Source organism: Zonotrichia albicollis, chromosome 7, assembly GCF_047830755.1.
Source record: "Zonotrichia albicollis isolate bZonAlb1 chromosome 7, bZonAlb1.hap1, whole genome shotgun sequence".
NCBI lineage: Eukaryota > Metazoa > Chordata > Aves > Passeriformes > Passerellidae > Zonotrichia > Zonotrichia albicollis.
Genome location: NC_133825.1, coordinates 31,095,392 through 31,113,260, shown reverse-complemented (window position 1 = coordinate 31,113,260; position 17,869 = coordinate 31,095,392). Strand labels below are relative to the sequence as shown.

General features: G+C 47.3%; 1 protein-coding gene across 4 annotated transcripts in view; it reads right to left on the bottom strand.

The window, feature by feature from the left end:
* Window positions 1-3,455: 3,455 nt before the first annotated feature.
* Window positions 3,456-17,869, bottom strand: part of PDLIM1 (PDZ and LIM domain 1) — a 43,466-nt gene continuing 29,052 nt past the window's right edge. The window contains exons 1-6 of one of the 4 annotated variants that reach the window (XM_074544857.1): window positions 15,096-15,232; window positions 14,798-14,856; window positions 12,455-12,790; window positions 8,664-8,818; window positions 5,643-5,760; window positions 3,456-3,982 (exon numbers count right to left, since the gene is read on the bottom strand). In XM_074544857.1, the coding sequence (XP_074400958.1) occupies window positions 3,796-3,982; window positions 5,643-5,760; window positions 8,664-8,818; window positions 12,455-12,790; window positions 14,798-14,826 (825 nt within the window). In that variant the 5' untranslated portion in view covers window positions 14,827-14,856; window positions 15,096-15,232 and the 3' untranslated portion in view covers window positions 3,456-3,795. Of the gene's footprint in view, window positions 3,983-5,642; window positions 5,761-8,663; window positions 8,819-12,454; window positions 12,791-14,797; window positions 14,860-15,095; window positions 15,287-17,869 lie in introns of those variants that run through there. The other 3 variants (XM_074544858.1, XM_074544855.1, XM_074544856.1) reach the window with 3 other exon arrangements.

Genomic DNA, 17,869 nt, shown 5'->3' with positions numbered 1-17,869 from the left:
CCTTTCTCTGTTCACTCTCTAGCACATCAGTGTCCTTCTTGTAGCAAGGGGCCCAGAACTGGGCACAGCACTGGATGAATCCGGCAGCTTTTAAACTTTCAGCTCTGGTTTGTGAAAGTGTCTTTTAAGTGTCATTTAAAAGCTGCAGTCATGGAATTGTAGCTGGAGCTGTCACAATTGCAGTTGTGCTCATTAACATGGCACAGATAACACAGAAAAAAACCCCTCTACCAACTCAGAGCTCAGAAACCAGTTTTCATTCACTTCATGATCATAATTACTCTATTGGCCTGATAGAAAAGGGAATCTTACAGTAACAAGAGATAATTATACTTACCTCTAAGGAAACAGATAAATCTGTTAATGAGTAAGCTGACTTTGATCTTTGCCTGGTGAAAGCCTCGTTTTGTTGGTAATTGCTAAAGACAAAACTTTCTAATTTTTCTGTTCAGTTACTAATTACCTTGGGTAGTGCAAAGTCCAGCATGTGCCTCTCCTGGGGTTGGCTGAACACCTGCCCTCCCATGGGAAGGAGTGAATTCATTCCTTGTTTGCTTAGCTTGTGTGTATGGCTGTTTTCCCTATTCAACTATCTGCATCTCAACCTAATTTTGTTAAAGACAGTAGTAAGTGACAGCTGCTCCCACACAGCCTACATAACTTTTGAAGACTGATCTACCCTGCTTAACCTGCAACATGGTGCAAAATTAAAGTAATCAGTGCTAAAAATGATAGACTGTGCTTTGTGCTGTGCTGCCCACCTTTGCGAGACACCCTCTGGCAGGGTGCTTACCCACTCAAACTGCTCAGCATGCTTCACATAGGAACACTTATGTGATAACTTCTAAAGCAGGCAGCTCAGTGTGGTTGCAGGGCTATTTAACCTGTTTTGTTGTTGTTGACAGACTGTAGATGCCAACTGTTTAACTCCTTAATAATCTGGAAAGTCAGACTACAGTGAACACTACAGTTGTCAAATATTTTGCCCTACATCATAAAAGATAAGATAAATACATTCATTTTTCTCAGCCAGCCACAGCAGATCATGATCAAAGACCTCAAGTAACAAATGTGAGCTTCCTCACCTAACCCATTCTCATGTAATAAATTGGATCAGCTCTGGTATCCACATTAGAAACCTGTTGTCATTATAATGCAAGAGTTCTATTATCATTATATTGCTAGGGTTCCATATTGCCACAGTTTTGTACCTCCTTGATGGTTCTTGTAGGCAGCTGCTCTAGGCACCGACTCTTCCTGTCCTCACAGCAGCCAACTGACTCCAGTTCCCCCAATCCACTCTTTTATAACACTTTTCTTATTGGTTACAGGTGCGGCCTGTTAACATCAGGCCTGCTCCTGATCTTTAGTAATTGGTTCAGCTGCAACTCTTTAGGGGATAAGGTTACATTCTTACCACCTTCATTTACCCACACTGTATCCCCCTACAGAAACCTACACTTCCAGACTACTCCACAAATCTTTGGTGGTCCCTGAGTCCTGTGCCAGGCCCCTGCAGTCAGTGCTGCCAGTTGTGCTGCCAGCCTGGCTGCAGGAGCTCGGCTGGTGACAGAGCCCATGGCCCTGCACAAAGCAGGCCTTGTCACCCGTTTGCAGGGTGGCACTGGGTGGGAGGGCAGGGAAATGCCAGGCAGGGCCAGGCTCTGATGCCCTTGCCCCCAAAATCATGTGGCTTTCTGGAAAGAGCGCTGTTTTGCTGACACACTTGTGTACAAAATAATGTAGTGACTTTGTAGCACTGGAGGGCTCCGCCTAGGTTCTGGGGCTGGGATACAGGGCTGCAGATGGCCTCAGCTGCCAGCATTTCCCTGGGGGAGCCCTGAGCCCCCAGCCTGCTGAGAAAGCAGGTGGTGTGGAGCAGCCACAGTCCCACTGCTGGGCAGGAGACTTGGTCTGCAATACAGGCAGAGCAGTTTGTGCCTGCAGGGTCACTCCTTCACCCTGCAGGTCTGGGCTTCCCACCACTGCACTGCCTTATTGTGCAGTCCCACCTGCCAACACTGCAGCACAGTCCTTTTCTCTATGGAAGTGTCCTGTGGAGAGGTGAGAATTAACACCCCTAAGCAGTAGTGAGGGCAAACATCATCCCAGCAGGAAAAAATTCCCTCCACTCTCACCTTGAAAAAGAGCTGCTTATGTTACCCTCTGGAGTTTGTGCAGGTGTGTGCTGATGTGTGCCAGCAGCCCAAAGCCAGGCTTTTCCCAGGGATGATCCAAACAAAGTTTGCTGGTTGAGCTACAGCAGCCTCACTTGCTTGCCTCTGCCCATAGAAGGAGCCTGACAGGATGGACTAAATTTAGCTGGGTTGGTGAATTAGTCCTCTGCCCAACCTGCCCAAAAGCTGCCCTGTTTATCTGAACAGCAGGAGGCTTATAGGCTTGGTGTCAGGTCAGCTTTACCTCAGATGAGGATTGGGTTTGGGGTTGTGGTTTGACCTTGGCTGTTTTGGTTTATTAGCTTTTTGTTGTTTGGATTTTTGGTTGGTTTTTTTTTTTTTTTTTTTTACAACACAGCTGTGAAGGAGAGGAAGCACAGGGTGCAGCAATACAGCATTTCCAGGGCAAGGACATGACCCTGTCTGTAGCTGTTGCAGATGCACCCACTAACTTCAGGGACCCTGTGCTGGCCACAGAAGGTCTGTATGCAGCCATAAACCCACCCTGCTGATTTCAACCACTGGCAAACCATTTTAAAGGAAACATGACACATCTTAGAAACCATTTATTTTTACATGATTAGCCATCATCTCACTTAGAAGTGTGAGAGAAATAACCACTGCAGGCCTCCTCTGTGCTCTACACAGGTTCTGCTCCTCAGGCACCATCAGCCCTTTGTCCAGGGCATGAGTGGCACGTGCTCCCCTCCCCACATCAGCCCCCAAAGGCGCCTCCAGGAGCTGTGCACAGCAGCAGCACGAGGAGCAGGGTGATGCCTTGGGCAGCCACATGTGGTTCCCCCAGGGGGAGCCAGAACAGGAACTGTGGCCACTCAAACTTTCCCTTCCTCACTCTCAGGTTCCCTGGTTTCCAGCAAGCATCATGAGATCGTTTTTCTCCTAGAGCTCAGTTAGTGACCATGGGGAACAAAGGGCCATCTGTGGTGATGCAGTAGCAGGAAACACTGCCATGCCCAGTCCCATCATCATGCAGCAGTGCTGGACACAGAGGAGGCAGCTCTCAGCTGCCTTGCACTGGGCACAGGCCCCCAGGCTGCTCTGCACCTTAGCTATGCCCTCCTGGCCCTTGCTGGGTGCCAGCAGGCAGCTGCTCACAGCTCAGCTGGCAGCAAGACCAGCCTGACTGACTTTGTAAATCCCTCCCACTGTTCTCCAGGACAAACACAGCCATGCGCTGGGCACCTCTTCTGCTGCACTGCATTCTGGGAGCCACAATCCAGTGCACAAGGAAAACAGCAGAAAGGAGACACTTCTGCCTTGTGGATTCACCCCATTTATTGCAGGCAAACGGATGGCAAATAACTAGAACACAGAAAAGTTGTAATCTGACTTTGGCCTCTGATTTTCCTGTGTGATTGGCAGCACAATGAAAGAAAAAAAATTGTTTATTAAAAAAAAGTGAAAGAGGATGAAAAGAATGTTGAACAATTAGTGACATCTCATGTGAACAGATGAAGGATTAATAATGACAAGGAAATTCAAAGCCATGCCTAACATTCCTTATTGCAAACAAGATTCTGCAGGGGGTAGGGATAATGCTCTCCAAGGAAAATCAGCAGAGGATAAATCATCCCCACTGGCTTTGTGAGCAGCACGTTTACTTTGGGAAGACGGTGACCACCTCGTAGCCCTCGGGGGGAATGACCCGTTCCCGTGCGTGCTTCTCGCAGTAGATCTGCTCTCCCACAAAGAAGTGTCCTTTCTGCTTGAGGTTGGTGCCGCAGTCGCTGCACACGTAGCACTCGGGGTGGCGCTGCTTGTCCCGGATCTTCACAAACATCCCTCTGGGGAGGAACCAGCACCGCTCAGTGCCCGCAGCCTCCCTCTTCCCCAGTCACCTCCCACCCAGCCCAGATTTCTTCTGCTCCTGACGAGCCAAAGTATAGGCCTTACCTCTGGTCAGGCAAATGTTAACATGGTCAGGCAAATGTTAACAGCAAATGTTAACAGCACTTTTAGAAGCCCAACATGTGTTGGCATGGAAACTCTCCTCTGGGAAGTGTTTCCCAGCATTGACCTGTGTAAGTTACACAGGGACAGTCCTATAACCTGTGGTGGGAAGAATTACTGTGATGGCATTAGCTGGTGGCTGCAGACAGCACAACAGCATTCAAATGCCCAGATCAAATGGCAGGTAGTAGCTTGACCATCTGGGGAAGCAAAATCCAGGTACAAGCCAACTGGATGGCAGAACAAATGCAGAAATGCAGGGATGAATACTGCACAGCCAGCACTGCCCTTTTGCTGGTGCCTGATGTGTGGGAGAAGCACAGACACTAGATCCTTGTTTTAATCTCAGACATGGCTGCTTGGGAGCTGCAGTGAACAGATCCAGCCAAATGTGGGCCAGCTCTTACTGAAGACTTCACAGCTCAGCCCAACAGATGACCAGGAAAACTACAAAAACTACACCAGCAGTTTGTTAACTACCATCAGCCCCAACACAACAATTTTCCAGTATTATTTTGTTCCAGCAGCCATCTCTATTTTCTGTAATTCCTTAGTTTTGAGTGCTATTCAAGGCCTTTTGCTTTCTCTCCAGACCTACCCAGCTGGTTGAATAATTACAGGGTTTGTCTCTGATTCATATTTTACAGGCTATGCATTTCCTCTCTAATCAATCTGCTGGTCCAGATGCTCCAGGCATGCCAGGACCATGCAGTCACAGTGTAGCAAGTCTCAGCAACAATCTGATAGCCTGTGGCAGGCAGCATCTGAAAAATCAGAATTCTTCCATGACAATGCAGGTTTGGCTACCAGTACTTGCCTGCTGTGTAGTCAGCTGTTAAGTTAAGGATGTTGCAGAGGAAGAATTTGAAGAATTTGAGGTTGAAAAACAGCAACTCTAAGACATAGTTATTGAATGCTGGGTCCCCCATGTGGTTGCATTTATGATACAGCAGCTCTGTAACAAACCCAAACCCCAGGTCTGCTGGAGTTGGATTTTACCCACAAAAAGACAAAAACCAATATGTCTGCATAGACACAGTGGAGGTGTGAGGTCCTACAGGAGAGTGGGGAGCAGAAGGCAGCTCTGCAGTCCCCACTGCCTCTGACCACCAAGGCAAGTCTCCATGCCACGCCTGGGAGCACTGAGACGGGAAACTCCTTAAATACACAGGCCCTGAATGAAAAGGTCATTTTGTTTCCAAATGCTGTAAACAGATTTCGGGTCAGCCAAACACTGCAGAAACAACTGCCTCAAGGTTTGAGTCACAGGGACTTGCTCTGGTTTCCACTGATACGGATCTGTAGCTGGAAACCCAACTCCTGCCTCACTGCAGGGACCTGCAAAGTTAGTGTTGTAAAAGCTGGTGAGAATAAACGTGCCTTGAATCTCCTGGATGCACTGATGTGGGTAAGTGAGGCTGCTTGGGTGCACTGCCTCAGCCCCTGGCACAGGCATGGGCTGCTCACCTCAACCCCAGGGACAGGCTTACTTACACAATGCCAGATCCACACTTGTCACACATGGGCAGCTTCTGGGCATTCCCAATCGATGAGGCCACCTTTGTGGTAGGGGCCTTGACGCTCCTAAATCCAGATGGTTTGGTAGGGTCTCCTGGGGGTGGAAGGAGAGTGCTTCAGAGCATGTGAGATGCGTGGCTTGAGGCTGTTCCTCCCAAGCAGGTGATCTGCTGGGGGCATGACATTCTTTAAGCCCAGCTCTGAGGCAGGGATTCATGCATGGAAAGTGGGCAGGGATGTGTGGGGAGGAAGGAGAGGAGAGACACAGCTGAACCTCGCCCTGGAAATGTGAGGGCTTGAGATGGTGGGCAGTCAGAAGAGATTATTTTCTCATCTTAAGAGCCCATCAGACTTCAGCTGATGTGTCTCACATGCACAGATGCACAAAGCAAAGCAAAGCCTGAGCCTTGGCAGCACTGGAGTCTGCCTGATGTGTCCTGATCACACAGAGTCATGCTGATTCCCAGATTTGAGCTCAGAAAGAGGTGCGTGTTCTGTTGGGAGGACTGTCAAAGCCCCTTTCCAGTCTGCTGTCTATTTTACAGTGGAGTTGGTTCCCCCAAGACTCCTGGAAGATTTGGTTAACAAATTCGTTATTGCAGAGCCCTGGGACACTGGGGATAACCTTGCACTCCCCTGCTGTTGCATAGCATGCTCCAGGTATCTCCCTCTTGCAATTTCTCTGGGGCACAGAGGCCCTTCTCTCCTGCAGGGCCTTTGCAGGGGACATTGTGCTGACCTGGATACCTAAATCAGCAGTGGATCCTAGATGTGGGATACAAGGCAAGCCTTTAAATATCACAGGAAAAAGGAGCCTTTTATAAAATGATACCAATGATGGGACTAATCTCATCTACATGACTTTTCTAAGGGGTATGACACCAGTTAACAAGGGAAGAAGGCTGCTGAGACTCCCATGGTATTTCACCAGAAACACCTTGGACTGTGAGGGACACTGATGAAACCCTTCAGACCAGTGTCAGACCAAGAGCACATTTCCAATGGGCATTCCCAGCGCAAGGGGCGGAAAAACCCTCCAAAGACAGACCCTGGTGACCAGCCATGTCAGGGACTCACCACAGCCCAGGGCAGCAGCACTGACAGAAGAGGAAAAAGGGGGGAACTGCCTGCCTCAGCTGTAGGGCAGGTGATGCTGTGCTGGTTTGCCTTTAGGGCAGCCTTCAGCTCAGAGGTTTGCACCCAGCTCTGTGCAGATGCTGGTCCAGAGGTGCAAGTTCCCTAACCCTTCAAACATGGCAAGAGCCACCTGCCCTCTAAGGGTTGCTGCAAGTGACTGTCACTGGGAAGCAAGCAGCAGCAATCACATTTTCAGACTCTTCATATCACTTCTGTTCACTCCCTTTGCCTCAACGAGCACTTTGCTCTTATCAGCTACATCAACAACACGCTTTTAAATCTCTCCTAATCAAACACCCAGAGGAACCGTGCCATGTTCAACTCTGGAACACTCTCCATTTTTGAGCACAGGGTCAGGCCTTAAAAGACCAGCCATGGTGCTTCCAAACAGCCACACTTGGCTGCTGTGCCTGGCCCAGGCTCTCAGCTGGTGTAAGTCAGTGCAGCCCACACAGTCAGCGATGCCCCCAGGGCCTTGTCCCAGCCGGGCATGGCTCACAGCCGTCATTCCCAGGCCACTGCCTGGAGCCCCGCTGGGAGAAGGCACCACCCAATGTGCCATTTATCACACGGAATGCCATCCAAAGTGCCGTTTATCACACCAAGGATCTGACTCGCAGCAGTGTGTGTTTGTTTGCTGCTGGCCGAGCAGCACGGGCAGGCTGGGCCATGGAGCATTGTCAGCTCACTGTGGAATAATGCCAGAGCCTATCCCGGCCCCCTGATCGGGCAGGCAAACCTTGTGCCAGAGAATCCCAACAATGCTGCAAATCTTCAAAGAAAGATAAAACAGAGAGGCTTTTGCTTCTTATCTTCTTCAGCACTACTAAGCACAGGGGAGGACCTTGGCTTCGGGAGAAGTCCGGGCTACTCCTTCCATGCAGGAGCTGAACCCTGAGGGCAAGCTGCAAACACTCAATATTTAAAAGATTCTTTCAGGTTGGTATTTTAGCAGCATATTAGAGACTCCATGATCCTGGTTTCTTTCTTCCTATTGTTTCCTTATTTCCTTCGTGTTGCTGTTTCCCTACAGATCTCTCAGACCTACCAGCACTTGGCTGATCTGTTTCTCTTTGTGGTGAATATCTCAGCACCAGGCTTTTTTTGGATTAAACTGAACATACCACTGCCAAGCTAATAACACAAAAGACTGGCCCTAAGGACAAAAAAAAGGTCATTCTTGGAATTCTTTTCCCATTCATTCATTCATTCATTCATTTTATTTTATTTAAGGGGAGAAGAGAGCATGATTTAGCCCCCCAAATAAGTTAATTGGCTTTTTTATCTTAAACTCTATGGCTCTGAATTGTACAAGTCCAAACCTAAGATCAAGAATGCCAAGAAGAGTGAATTTTCAGAGGTTAAAAGCAATTAACTGCTCATTGTAACCCAGTTTCTATATTTTTACATTCAGCTGCAGAAGGGAATACTTTTTCTTGTGTAGGGGGATGGAGTTCAGAAGCAATAGGCCTCACTGAAGAGCACTATCTTGCGATGCCATCCAAAGTCTTGGCTCCAAGATGGTCTTTAATCAGTGAATACTGTCTTAAAGGGGGCAAAACTTTAGAAACTATAGGAGATTTTGCAACTTTAAAAATTCCTTCTTGATAACTAAATGTTGCAAGGGTTTATTTCTGGAGCGCTCACTCAATGATTAAGCAATGATGTGGGCCCATAGACACTGAAGCTAATAAATGAGAGAATATGAAGTGATCAAATTAGGGACTAGGTCTGTAGGTTTCTGTAGAAGCCACCTACAGGTGCTACCTTAAACAATCAACAGCTAAATGGAAAATAAAGTTTTAAATGCTACTCAACCCAAAGAACAGCAGAGGGGAAGAGCTCACATCAGGTACTCACCTTTCTCCTCTGACTCCAAGATCTCTTGCAACACAAGAAATGAAGCAGACTGTCTGGGTGGCTCATTTGACTCTTGATTCTCCTGCAGCATCTTGTAAACCTCAGATTGTTTGTCTATGGCAATGCTGCCTGGGGTCTGGTTATGCTGATCTAAACTGAGGAAGGAACAGAGAATCCTCTTGTTAAATGGACAAAAACTAAAGGTAATCCCTCTAGCAGAACTCTCAGGATGCATCACATGGCTGAAGAATGAACGTGCAAAGCACACGCACGACGAGAGGCCACAAACACAGAGGTGCCGGATGTGCTCCGGGTGGGACCGGCACGCTGGGCTGGGCTGTGCCCACGCTGCTGTCAGCAGCTCCCCACTGACTGCCCCCAGCCAGGGCTCTCCCTGCTTCACAGTAACCACACACTCCAGCAGCTAAAGCCTGCCCAGGAAATCACAGCTCTGGTAACAGCAAAGTAAAGAATTCATGTGCTGCGATGGGAATCCCACCGAGTAGCTGTGCCATCCATGCATGTTCCCTGCGTGCATAAACCACCTTACGCTGCTACCTTACACCACTGTGAATCTCAAACTAAGAAAAATTTATTCCATTAAAAAGAATTCTTTGCAAGTACCCTATGAATTGCTTGTAAATGTCACCTTCACCAAGTAACAGCTGTAGGGTCTAACTAGAAGATTCTCTGATGGGAAGTAATTTAGTCTGGTTATCAAGTGAGTGTTACTATTTCCATTTTCTAGGTAGAGCCCATTTTTACAGTATTTTACTAAGGTCGAGGGCAGAGATTTCTCTCAGCTAAGGCTAAGCCCTCAGTGCAGCTGCCCTGAGGTGCTGCTGCCACCCCTCATGTCATGAGGGACTTACATCCTTACACAGTGTCATGGTGGTCATTGGGGAATAAAAAGGAGTCTGGAAGCAGTGCCTAAGATAAACTCCACATACAGTGGGTAGAGGATAGATTAAACTGCAGGAGAATATTTAGAATATCCCTTGGGAAAAGCTTTCCAGTATGTCTAATAACACTGAAATACCAGAGGAGATTGTTGTGGACAGGCAAGGAACCTCCAAACTAAAGGATTTGAAAATAGTCTGGACAAATATACAGTGGGAATTATTTAAATCAATGGTTTAAATTGCCAAGTGCTGGACCAAGGGATGGACTAAAGCACACAGGAAGTTCCTGCTTGCCTTGTGTTCTGTAGCTGCAGTAAAACATACGATAAAGTGAAATAGCTGACAGAATTTCTCTGATACCTCAATTCTGTAATGTAGTCTTATAAATGTAAATAGTCTTCTTGGTTTCACCATTCTTGCATTCTGTGATTGCATGAAAAGTACATAAACATCCTGAAGTTCAGACTAAATTGCAGAGGGAAATCGTTTTCTCGAGGAGGCAACCGCATACTTTCAATGCCAATGACCGATTGAGTCATCTGGGAGTTACTCTACATAATAAACTCTTCAAGCATCAGAAGTAAAATCATCACATGAGTTACAAAATGCTATTTCCATAAAAAGGATTTCATAAAATGTTTCCATCTTTAGCAATTTTCAGTGGAGCAGGAAGAACATTAGACATGCAAACAGCTGAACTTTTGAAACCTGAATCTCAGTTACTGAAGGTTCTTACTCAAATAAAAGAATTATGTGCCTTCTGTTAGACAGAAGATGTCCCATGCTCCATATTACATTCATCTCATGTAAACTCATATAGTCCCACTGCTCTATCCACTCATAAAAACATTATGCAAGAAGCCTTTCATTGCAGTTTGCATACCAAGAATGTTTCAATACCATGCATCCAAAAAGCAGAGGCTAAATAATCTTAGAAAGCATTGGAGTCAAACAAAGCCATCATATTTCAACCATGCATTGTGCCAGTGCATAACATACATATCAGCCTTCCCAGGTATGCGCCCTATACATCCACTTGCACATACAAGATGTCCAAAAGGCTATAAAAACCATCAAACCCAGATTTGTACCAGCAGAGTAAAATACCTCAAACTGTCAGGGCAGAAGGCTATGCTGCTTAAATTAAGCAACATCTCTGAAAAGGATGTGTATCTTTTGAAAGGGCAAGGCCACAGAAATTGTACCTGCAAGATATTGGGTCTCTGTATTCCAGCTGATTTTTGGCACCCTCTGTTACACAGGTACTTTATCTGCAGCAATCACCAGCAACTGGTGTCCTTTTCTGTGTACACAAGTTCCCTCATGCAGAAACTTGGTAGGGAACAACCCCAAGCACATTTATTTGGTCTCAGACTTACACAACCATTACTGGATCTCATTGCTGTTACCATGGGAAACTTGCAACACTGACTAATACTTGATCACTGAACCTTAAATATTGGCAAGAAGATAGTAATAAAAACCATAAAGACACAGCCTTGCACAGAATCTTCAAAAAGCACAGTTGATTTTTTGCTAAGGGTATTTTACTATTTTATGTCAGACTATTTTGCAACGCTTACAAGAGTCTCAAGGCTACATGAAGGCTCAGAACTTGGAGCAGTCCCTTTGGCCATTAAACAGTTGCTGATATCTGGGTTCCTTTGTGACCACTATCAGCACAGAGAGCTGGCAGTGGGACCACTCCTGGTGTGCATGGTACTGACTACAAGCCAGAGCACTGACTTACAGCAAGTAACTGCACTGAGTAACAAGGCAGGAGTAAATCCTCAGTAAATCCTCCCACAATCTCTTGGCTCCTGGCACAAGACAAAGCTTGGCTGTGTGTGTCCAGGGCTGAGGACCCCAGTTTTTCTGCTTTGAAGTACATGGTTCCCAGAAGGGAACTGTGAGCAGTCCAGGAGCCATGAGATCTGGCTGTGTCCTTTTCTGCCCCATGGAAGCCCTGGGATTGACCACTGTCCTGGGCCACATGTCACACAGCTGCAAGCTGCTTGGTCAATAGCAGAAGGTTCACAATTCATCCTTGACTGGACTCCTGAAACACAGATAAAAGTGCTTTCTGATTCACCTGTCCTGATGCTAAAGTCCTTGCTGTAAAACCCAGAGGCTGTCACTTAGAGACACAGGCCATGGGGTTCCCAAGCACCACAAAGTCGACATCAAACAGCCCCCAGGCCTTGTGCTGCTGAGGCTCACCACAGGTCCTGCAGACCTCAGAGCATGCTGAGCATCCTCCACTCCTTTGGGCAGAGGGGGAGGACTGTGCTGCAGCAACCTCTGCAGACAAACTGGCAGGGGTGGGAACACAGACTGTCCCTCCATGTGCCTGGTGCCTGCCAGGCTGCTCCAAACTCCTGACTTGTCAGCCAAAGACGGAGAGCAGAGTACCTGCTCCAGCCTGAAATGAAACGTGCTCAGCACACATCCATGGCCAATGAAAGAAAAGAACAAAGACCGGCAGCGTCTGTCAGTCACAAACAACAAAAGTTATTTCAAGTGCAGGAAAAATACCAGCTTTCAGGATAAAGCACTCTCCTACCCTCAGCAAACCCATCTGCTGCAGGTGGCTCCTCCAGAAAAGCCACCAGGTGCTGTCAAGTCCCGCTGTGTGGGTGTGCAGGGGACAGTGGACATACTGACAGGCTAAAAACATTTTGGTGTTTCCCATGGTGTTGGGCACAGACACAAGGCAGAGAAAGCTCCTGTGAAGAGTCATGCACTGACATTGGAATGGTGAAATGCAAATGCTCTTTTCTTGTGACCGGACAATGCCATGAGCCACAGACTGGGACGAGGGACTCGTGGACACTGAAATGCAGATGAGCAGGTGTGCTGAGCTGGCTGCAGAGGCCATGGGCAAGTTACCTGGGGAAATCAGGGCTAACAGAAGAGATCTGCCCCTGCAGAGTGTCCATGATGTTGCTCTGCGAATAGAGCTGCAGGGGAGAATTGAACTGCACGTGCAGCACTTTGAGTCCCGGCACCTCCACTTCCACAGGGCTGTTGGGGCAGACCTGGGCCGCGTGCTTCAGCTGCTCAGGCCCCACCCGGACCTGGCTGGGGCTGGAGGAGGAGCTGTGCCTGCGCCGCAGCTCGGAGCTCTGCAGAGGGTTGTACACGGAGGCCACGGGAGCCTGCATGGCACCCACCGGCGATGGGCGGCCGCCAGCCCACGCGTCCACACGGGCAGGGGGAGATGGGCTGGTCAAGGTTTGGTTGGGGTTTACATTGCCAAATTGAGGGCAAAATGCAGAGGAGGAAGAAAGGAAAGAAGAAAGAAATTAATGAAGGGCAAAGCGAAATACTTCAAGCCATCAGGCAGCTGCAGAATATTGTCTTAAGGACACACCACTGAACACACAACTTTACAGGCTTCTGACTAATGCTGTGCCTCTGGTTTCACACTCCAGGTGTGTCCACACAAAAACTAAAAAATAAGCCCTCCACGGACAAGCAAATGCATGTGTTGTAAAAGCAATGAAGAAGTGGCAGCAAGGGTTTCATTTTACAGTAACTCCCTGCACACACACTTGTGGTCCCACTGTCCAGACAAGGAATGCCACCTTCACTGCTGCTCTCCTCTAAGCTAGCCTTGGCATCCTACTGAGGAGTAATCTCACCTTCCATTCCAAACCAGAAATGCTTAGCAGTAGGGCTTCTCCATCCCCACCTGCTTCGTGACATCAAATCCAATGGAGATATTTGCTTTTATTTCTATATGTACTACAGCCCCGCATTTGTACCACACACCCTCTAAGGATGAAGCATGGACTAGGTCTCCAGTCACATCACCATGTGCAGTAGCAGAATCAAGTGCTGGGTTCAGATGGGCTGTGTGTCTGCAGGATGCAGGGTGGAGATGCAGATAAATATCAGGTAAACCTGGCCTTGCTCAGGTATATACCAAATAACTCAGTGAAACAGATGGGCAGGAATTTAAAGGCAGCTGGAAGACTGTATGTGAAGGGAGAACCTAGACATCCTGTGCCTGTGCACTGGGGAGACTACACTGGGTTTTTAACATCAGGCTGAGGTCCCTGGCTCTCTGAAAACCAGCAGTAATTTATTTGCTTTTGATGACTCTGTAAACAAAAGCACGTTAGCATCAAAGCCTCATCCACAGTTTTCCCAGCATTCCTTTGCAACTTGCTGTGTTTCAGCAAGGAAAGGATGAAAGAGATGCCCTGTATCCAAGCTGGAGCAGGGCTGGCAATGGATGCTCCTGCCAGGAGGAGCAGAGTGAGCCACAGCTCTAGAAGGGACCCACCTCTTTGCTGACCCCTGCAAGAGAAAGGGATCAGCTACAATGTTCCAGCCAAATCTCCCTGGCTTCCAGGGAGCGCTCTCCCATGGAGGGGACACCAGAGCGAACCAGGGATTGTATCTCACTGCCAGATGGTCCCATCAGGTTAATGCAATGTCGGATTTCCATTGCCCTTGCTCTGCTTTTGCCCAGCCCCTGGATGAGGCTGCTGAGTCTACCAGAAGCAAATGAACAATCTGTCACCTCGTCTGCCAGCTGCAGCACTGTAACTGCCTGGAAGGGACCATGATGCAGACTGGGCTGCCAATGCAAGGAGCTGGTTTCACTGTCAGGCTTGTGTTAAACCACAATCAGGTCTTTGTACCCTGCAACAGCAGAGGCTGAAGTTACTTTTGCCTCCCCATTCTCTAGTCAGAAATTTAATCACGTATTATCAAAAACACTGTTCTTTCAGCTTTTATTATAAAAATAGCCAAAGCCTTCTAGGCAGTCTGATATTGCTATGCGGAGACTTAGGGCAGTTAAGCAAGCTGACTGTCACAGCCAGAAAACTTTCAAGTAGTTTCTGGTTTATTACCTCCAATAAAAAAAAAGGGGAACTTTGAAAATCTAGGGTAAAATAATGTCATTGGTGAGGCTCAGTTGCAAACACAAAAATGAACAGGCCCTTTTAAGATTGGGACCCTTTCCAGTCTCATACATAAAATCCCTCACACTGAATGAATGCTTCAGCTACTTTTTAAAACTCCTGAGAAAAGCAAAGTTTGATGATAAACCACAGAAATATTCAGACTAAGGCAGAGCCTGGCTACGAATCCCAGGCCAGCTGGGAACAGGGATGGGTGTGCTCCCTGCACTATCTGGTGCCATTCCTGCCCAGCATGGCAGCGAAGCAGGCACGAAACACTAACTTTAGGAAGTGCTTGTAACAAGCTATCAGGCACCTGTTCAGACCAGCGGGCTGGTATGTCATGCTGAACGCACGCGGAAACTGCGTCGGTCTCTGCTGAACAAAGAAACACAACAGCATTAATTTCATGTCTGCACCCACAAAATATTCCCCACTCCTCCAAGCCCTGTCCCTGGGAACAACATCCAGACTTGTGCCTCTTCTGCTTCCGTTGTCCTGAAAGAGAGCTTGCCTTGGTATAACAGACTGGTACCTTTGCAGTGAATTCGTGTCTCCTGAAGCCTTTCCCTGGAGGCCCAGGGAGGGAGGGAGGGGGTGAGGGAGGTACTTACGGCTTGGAAGGCTCCAGGGCCCCCGGTGATGTTTTTGTCTCCACCGCGCTGTTGAAGGACTGGATGTTCTCTGAGGAGTAGAGGCCTGCTGGGCTGTTGTACTGAGCAGTGATCACCCTGGGGGCAGAAGCTGTGGCAGCAGTGAAGGGCACTGCACTCCGATTGTGTGCACTTCCTATGTGCTTTATTTCCTGCATGCAAAGGAGCAGAGGCAACAGTCAGAGGTGCTCAGGCATGCAGGTGGATGGGACAGGGCAGCCCCACAGCACTGCAGTGGTGGCCTTCATGTGTGCTCTCAGCTGAGGTGTAGGTGACCACAACCACCAAAGCAAGTGAGCATCCTCCAGATGGCATGAGGGCCCATCCTGGGCGGCTTCAGGATGACCTTCAGGACATTTCATTGTTGACATACTGGCAACAAAAGCGCTCAGAAACACTGCCAGAGCTATTAGATGAAGGTGCCACACACCTGGAAGCTCCTGCAAGCCTACAGTAACCTACAGGATCATCCTCATGCAAGACTACAGATTTTAAGCATTCCTTGCAATTCCTGAGAGCAGGGTTGATTTCTATGGAAAATCAAGGATGAGGGGCAGAAAGAAGAAAACTTCTCAATGACATCTGAAAATTCAGCTTCCTTTGGATAAGGCAACCCAAAAAATAAGGGATTTGTCATTACTACAAGTGCTCTGGAGCATCTCTGCTCCTTAACTAAGACCAGGGTACACAGCTGTCACTGATTAACAACTTTGGAATTTCTGGACAAGAAAATCCACAACAAAGGTGTGAAGTGCCATTGTCAATACAAAAGATTGCCCACAGGCAGTGACAGCTAACTTTCAGCAACTTCTTTAGTGTCAGAAGTACAAAATATGACTCAGATGTTCTGTGTTTGCTGCAAATTGGAGGCTTCCAGCAGTGGTAGTGTATACTTAGAAACATAGGCTACAATTTAATAAGAAAAAGGGCAAATCCAAGTTAAACAAGACTTGAGCTAGGACTCTTCTTAATCACAGGCAGTGCTAACAAAAATGAGGACATTTCTAAGCCCTATCACCAGTTTAGCAGGCTGGGAATTAGTAGCCTTCTGGCAGAGATAGCAACATCCAGGGCTTATTTCTCCCCAGAGAAGATGCTTGACAAAAGCAAGAAGAAAGTATAATTTGGCCTCACTAGAGCAGGCATAAGAAAGGACTAACAGCCACAGGAGGGGGTGAGATATTGAGGGCTAAGAGAAGGCACCAAAACCTGATTTTTGAAAGGTTTCAGCCAGCCATAGAGATTGGGCATGGCTTCAATACAGGGCTAACAGCCAATGGCACAGGATGAAAGGAGGCACTTCTCAGCCTGCTGGGCCTATGGGTCCCAGCTCCAACCCAACGAGTTCCCACTCCCACTCTAAACAGGCCCTGACTTCTACAGCAACGACGTGAGATTTTACTGCACTGTGAACGTCTCACAGTGCTTGTTTGATAGAGATACAGTTACAAGATAAACACTCATTAGACAAAAAGCATGACTTAAATCCCCTTACAGATTTTTCTTTAAATCAATTTTTTGTCTCCAGACTTCCTTAGGCAGCTGGCTAGCCTTCCCAGACTGACAGATGGGAGTCTTCTCACTTCATGGCATTCGAATGCTATTTATGGCATCAAGCAGAGCACAGAATCCCTCAGAGAAGAGCGGCTTGGATCCAAAAGCCCTCATGAGTTACAAGCCATTTGAAATCAGCAGGGTAGCTCAAGATGTTCAGGTGTGGAGTGACAAGGCTGCTCTCCCACAGCTTTCTGGCCAATATGTATGGATATTAGCCATTAAACTTTCCCACACACCAAAGGGAAAATGACCCTGGAGTAATTAGCTAATCTCCCTTTGTTGTAATCTCATTCAAACCACATAACAGGACTTGTGAAAATAGTCCTTCCCATGGCAAAAATGTGGATTTCAGCAAAAAAAAATTACTTTAACCCGTATATCAAACCATGGGGAACAGTTATATCAGCACTAAATACACATGGTAGCCCACCATTCAGAGGCCGTGAGTGGGAGAGGATTACAGATGTGCACATAAATACTCGGTTTCATGGAAGACTGAGAGAGAAGGTTTAGGCTAAGGGGGGTTATATTCTTAGGTCAAATAGACTCCACACTGAAATCATGTCACAAGATGTATTGAGGAAACATTTAAGCATTAATCAAGAATTAAGGAAAGGGAAGTAATTTACAGTTTAGTTGGGTTTTTCTTTTAAGTTTGGTTTCCTAAGAAAGTAAGGTGTCTCAATTACATAGCCAACATGCACATGGGCATGTTGAATCTTTGAAAGTGTCAGCCAAGCCAAATTGGGTTTGCCAGTGGTGGAGGCCTCAAGGATCCTTATCTTCCTGCAAGTGTTGAGGCAGGAAGAACAGGGCAGCTACATGGACAAGACAGACTGACATCACATTAGTGCCTTGACTCCAAGAACTGCAATACACACTCTGGCACAAAATCCACATAGGAGCTTCTGTCCTACTTTTGGACACCAGGTAGGTTTTCTACTGTGTAGTAACACCAAGACGATAAGTTAAGCTTTCAAAAGTGTTGGGGCATTTCCAGGAGCTCTCAGATGTATAGAGGTCACTGACTATAAGGGAGTTTAACAGTTAAACAGAGAAATTGGTGCAGAACCTGGTGTCTGAAGATTGGAAAAATCCCATGTGGAGAACATCACAGAAAGTGAATAACTCAAGAGTATACAGACAAGTATTACAAGAGCAGCAGCATTATGAAGTGC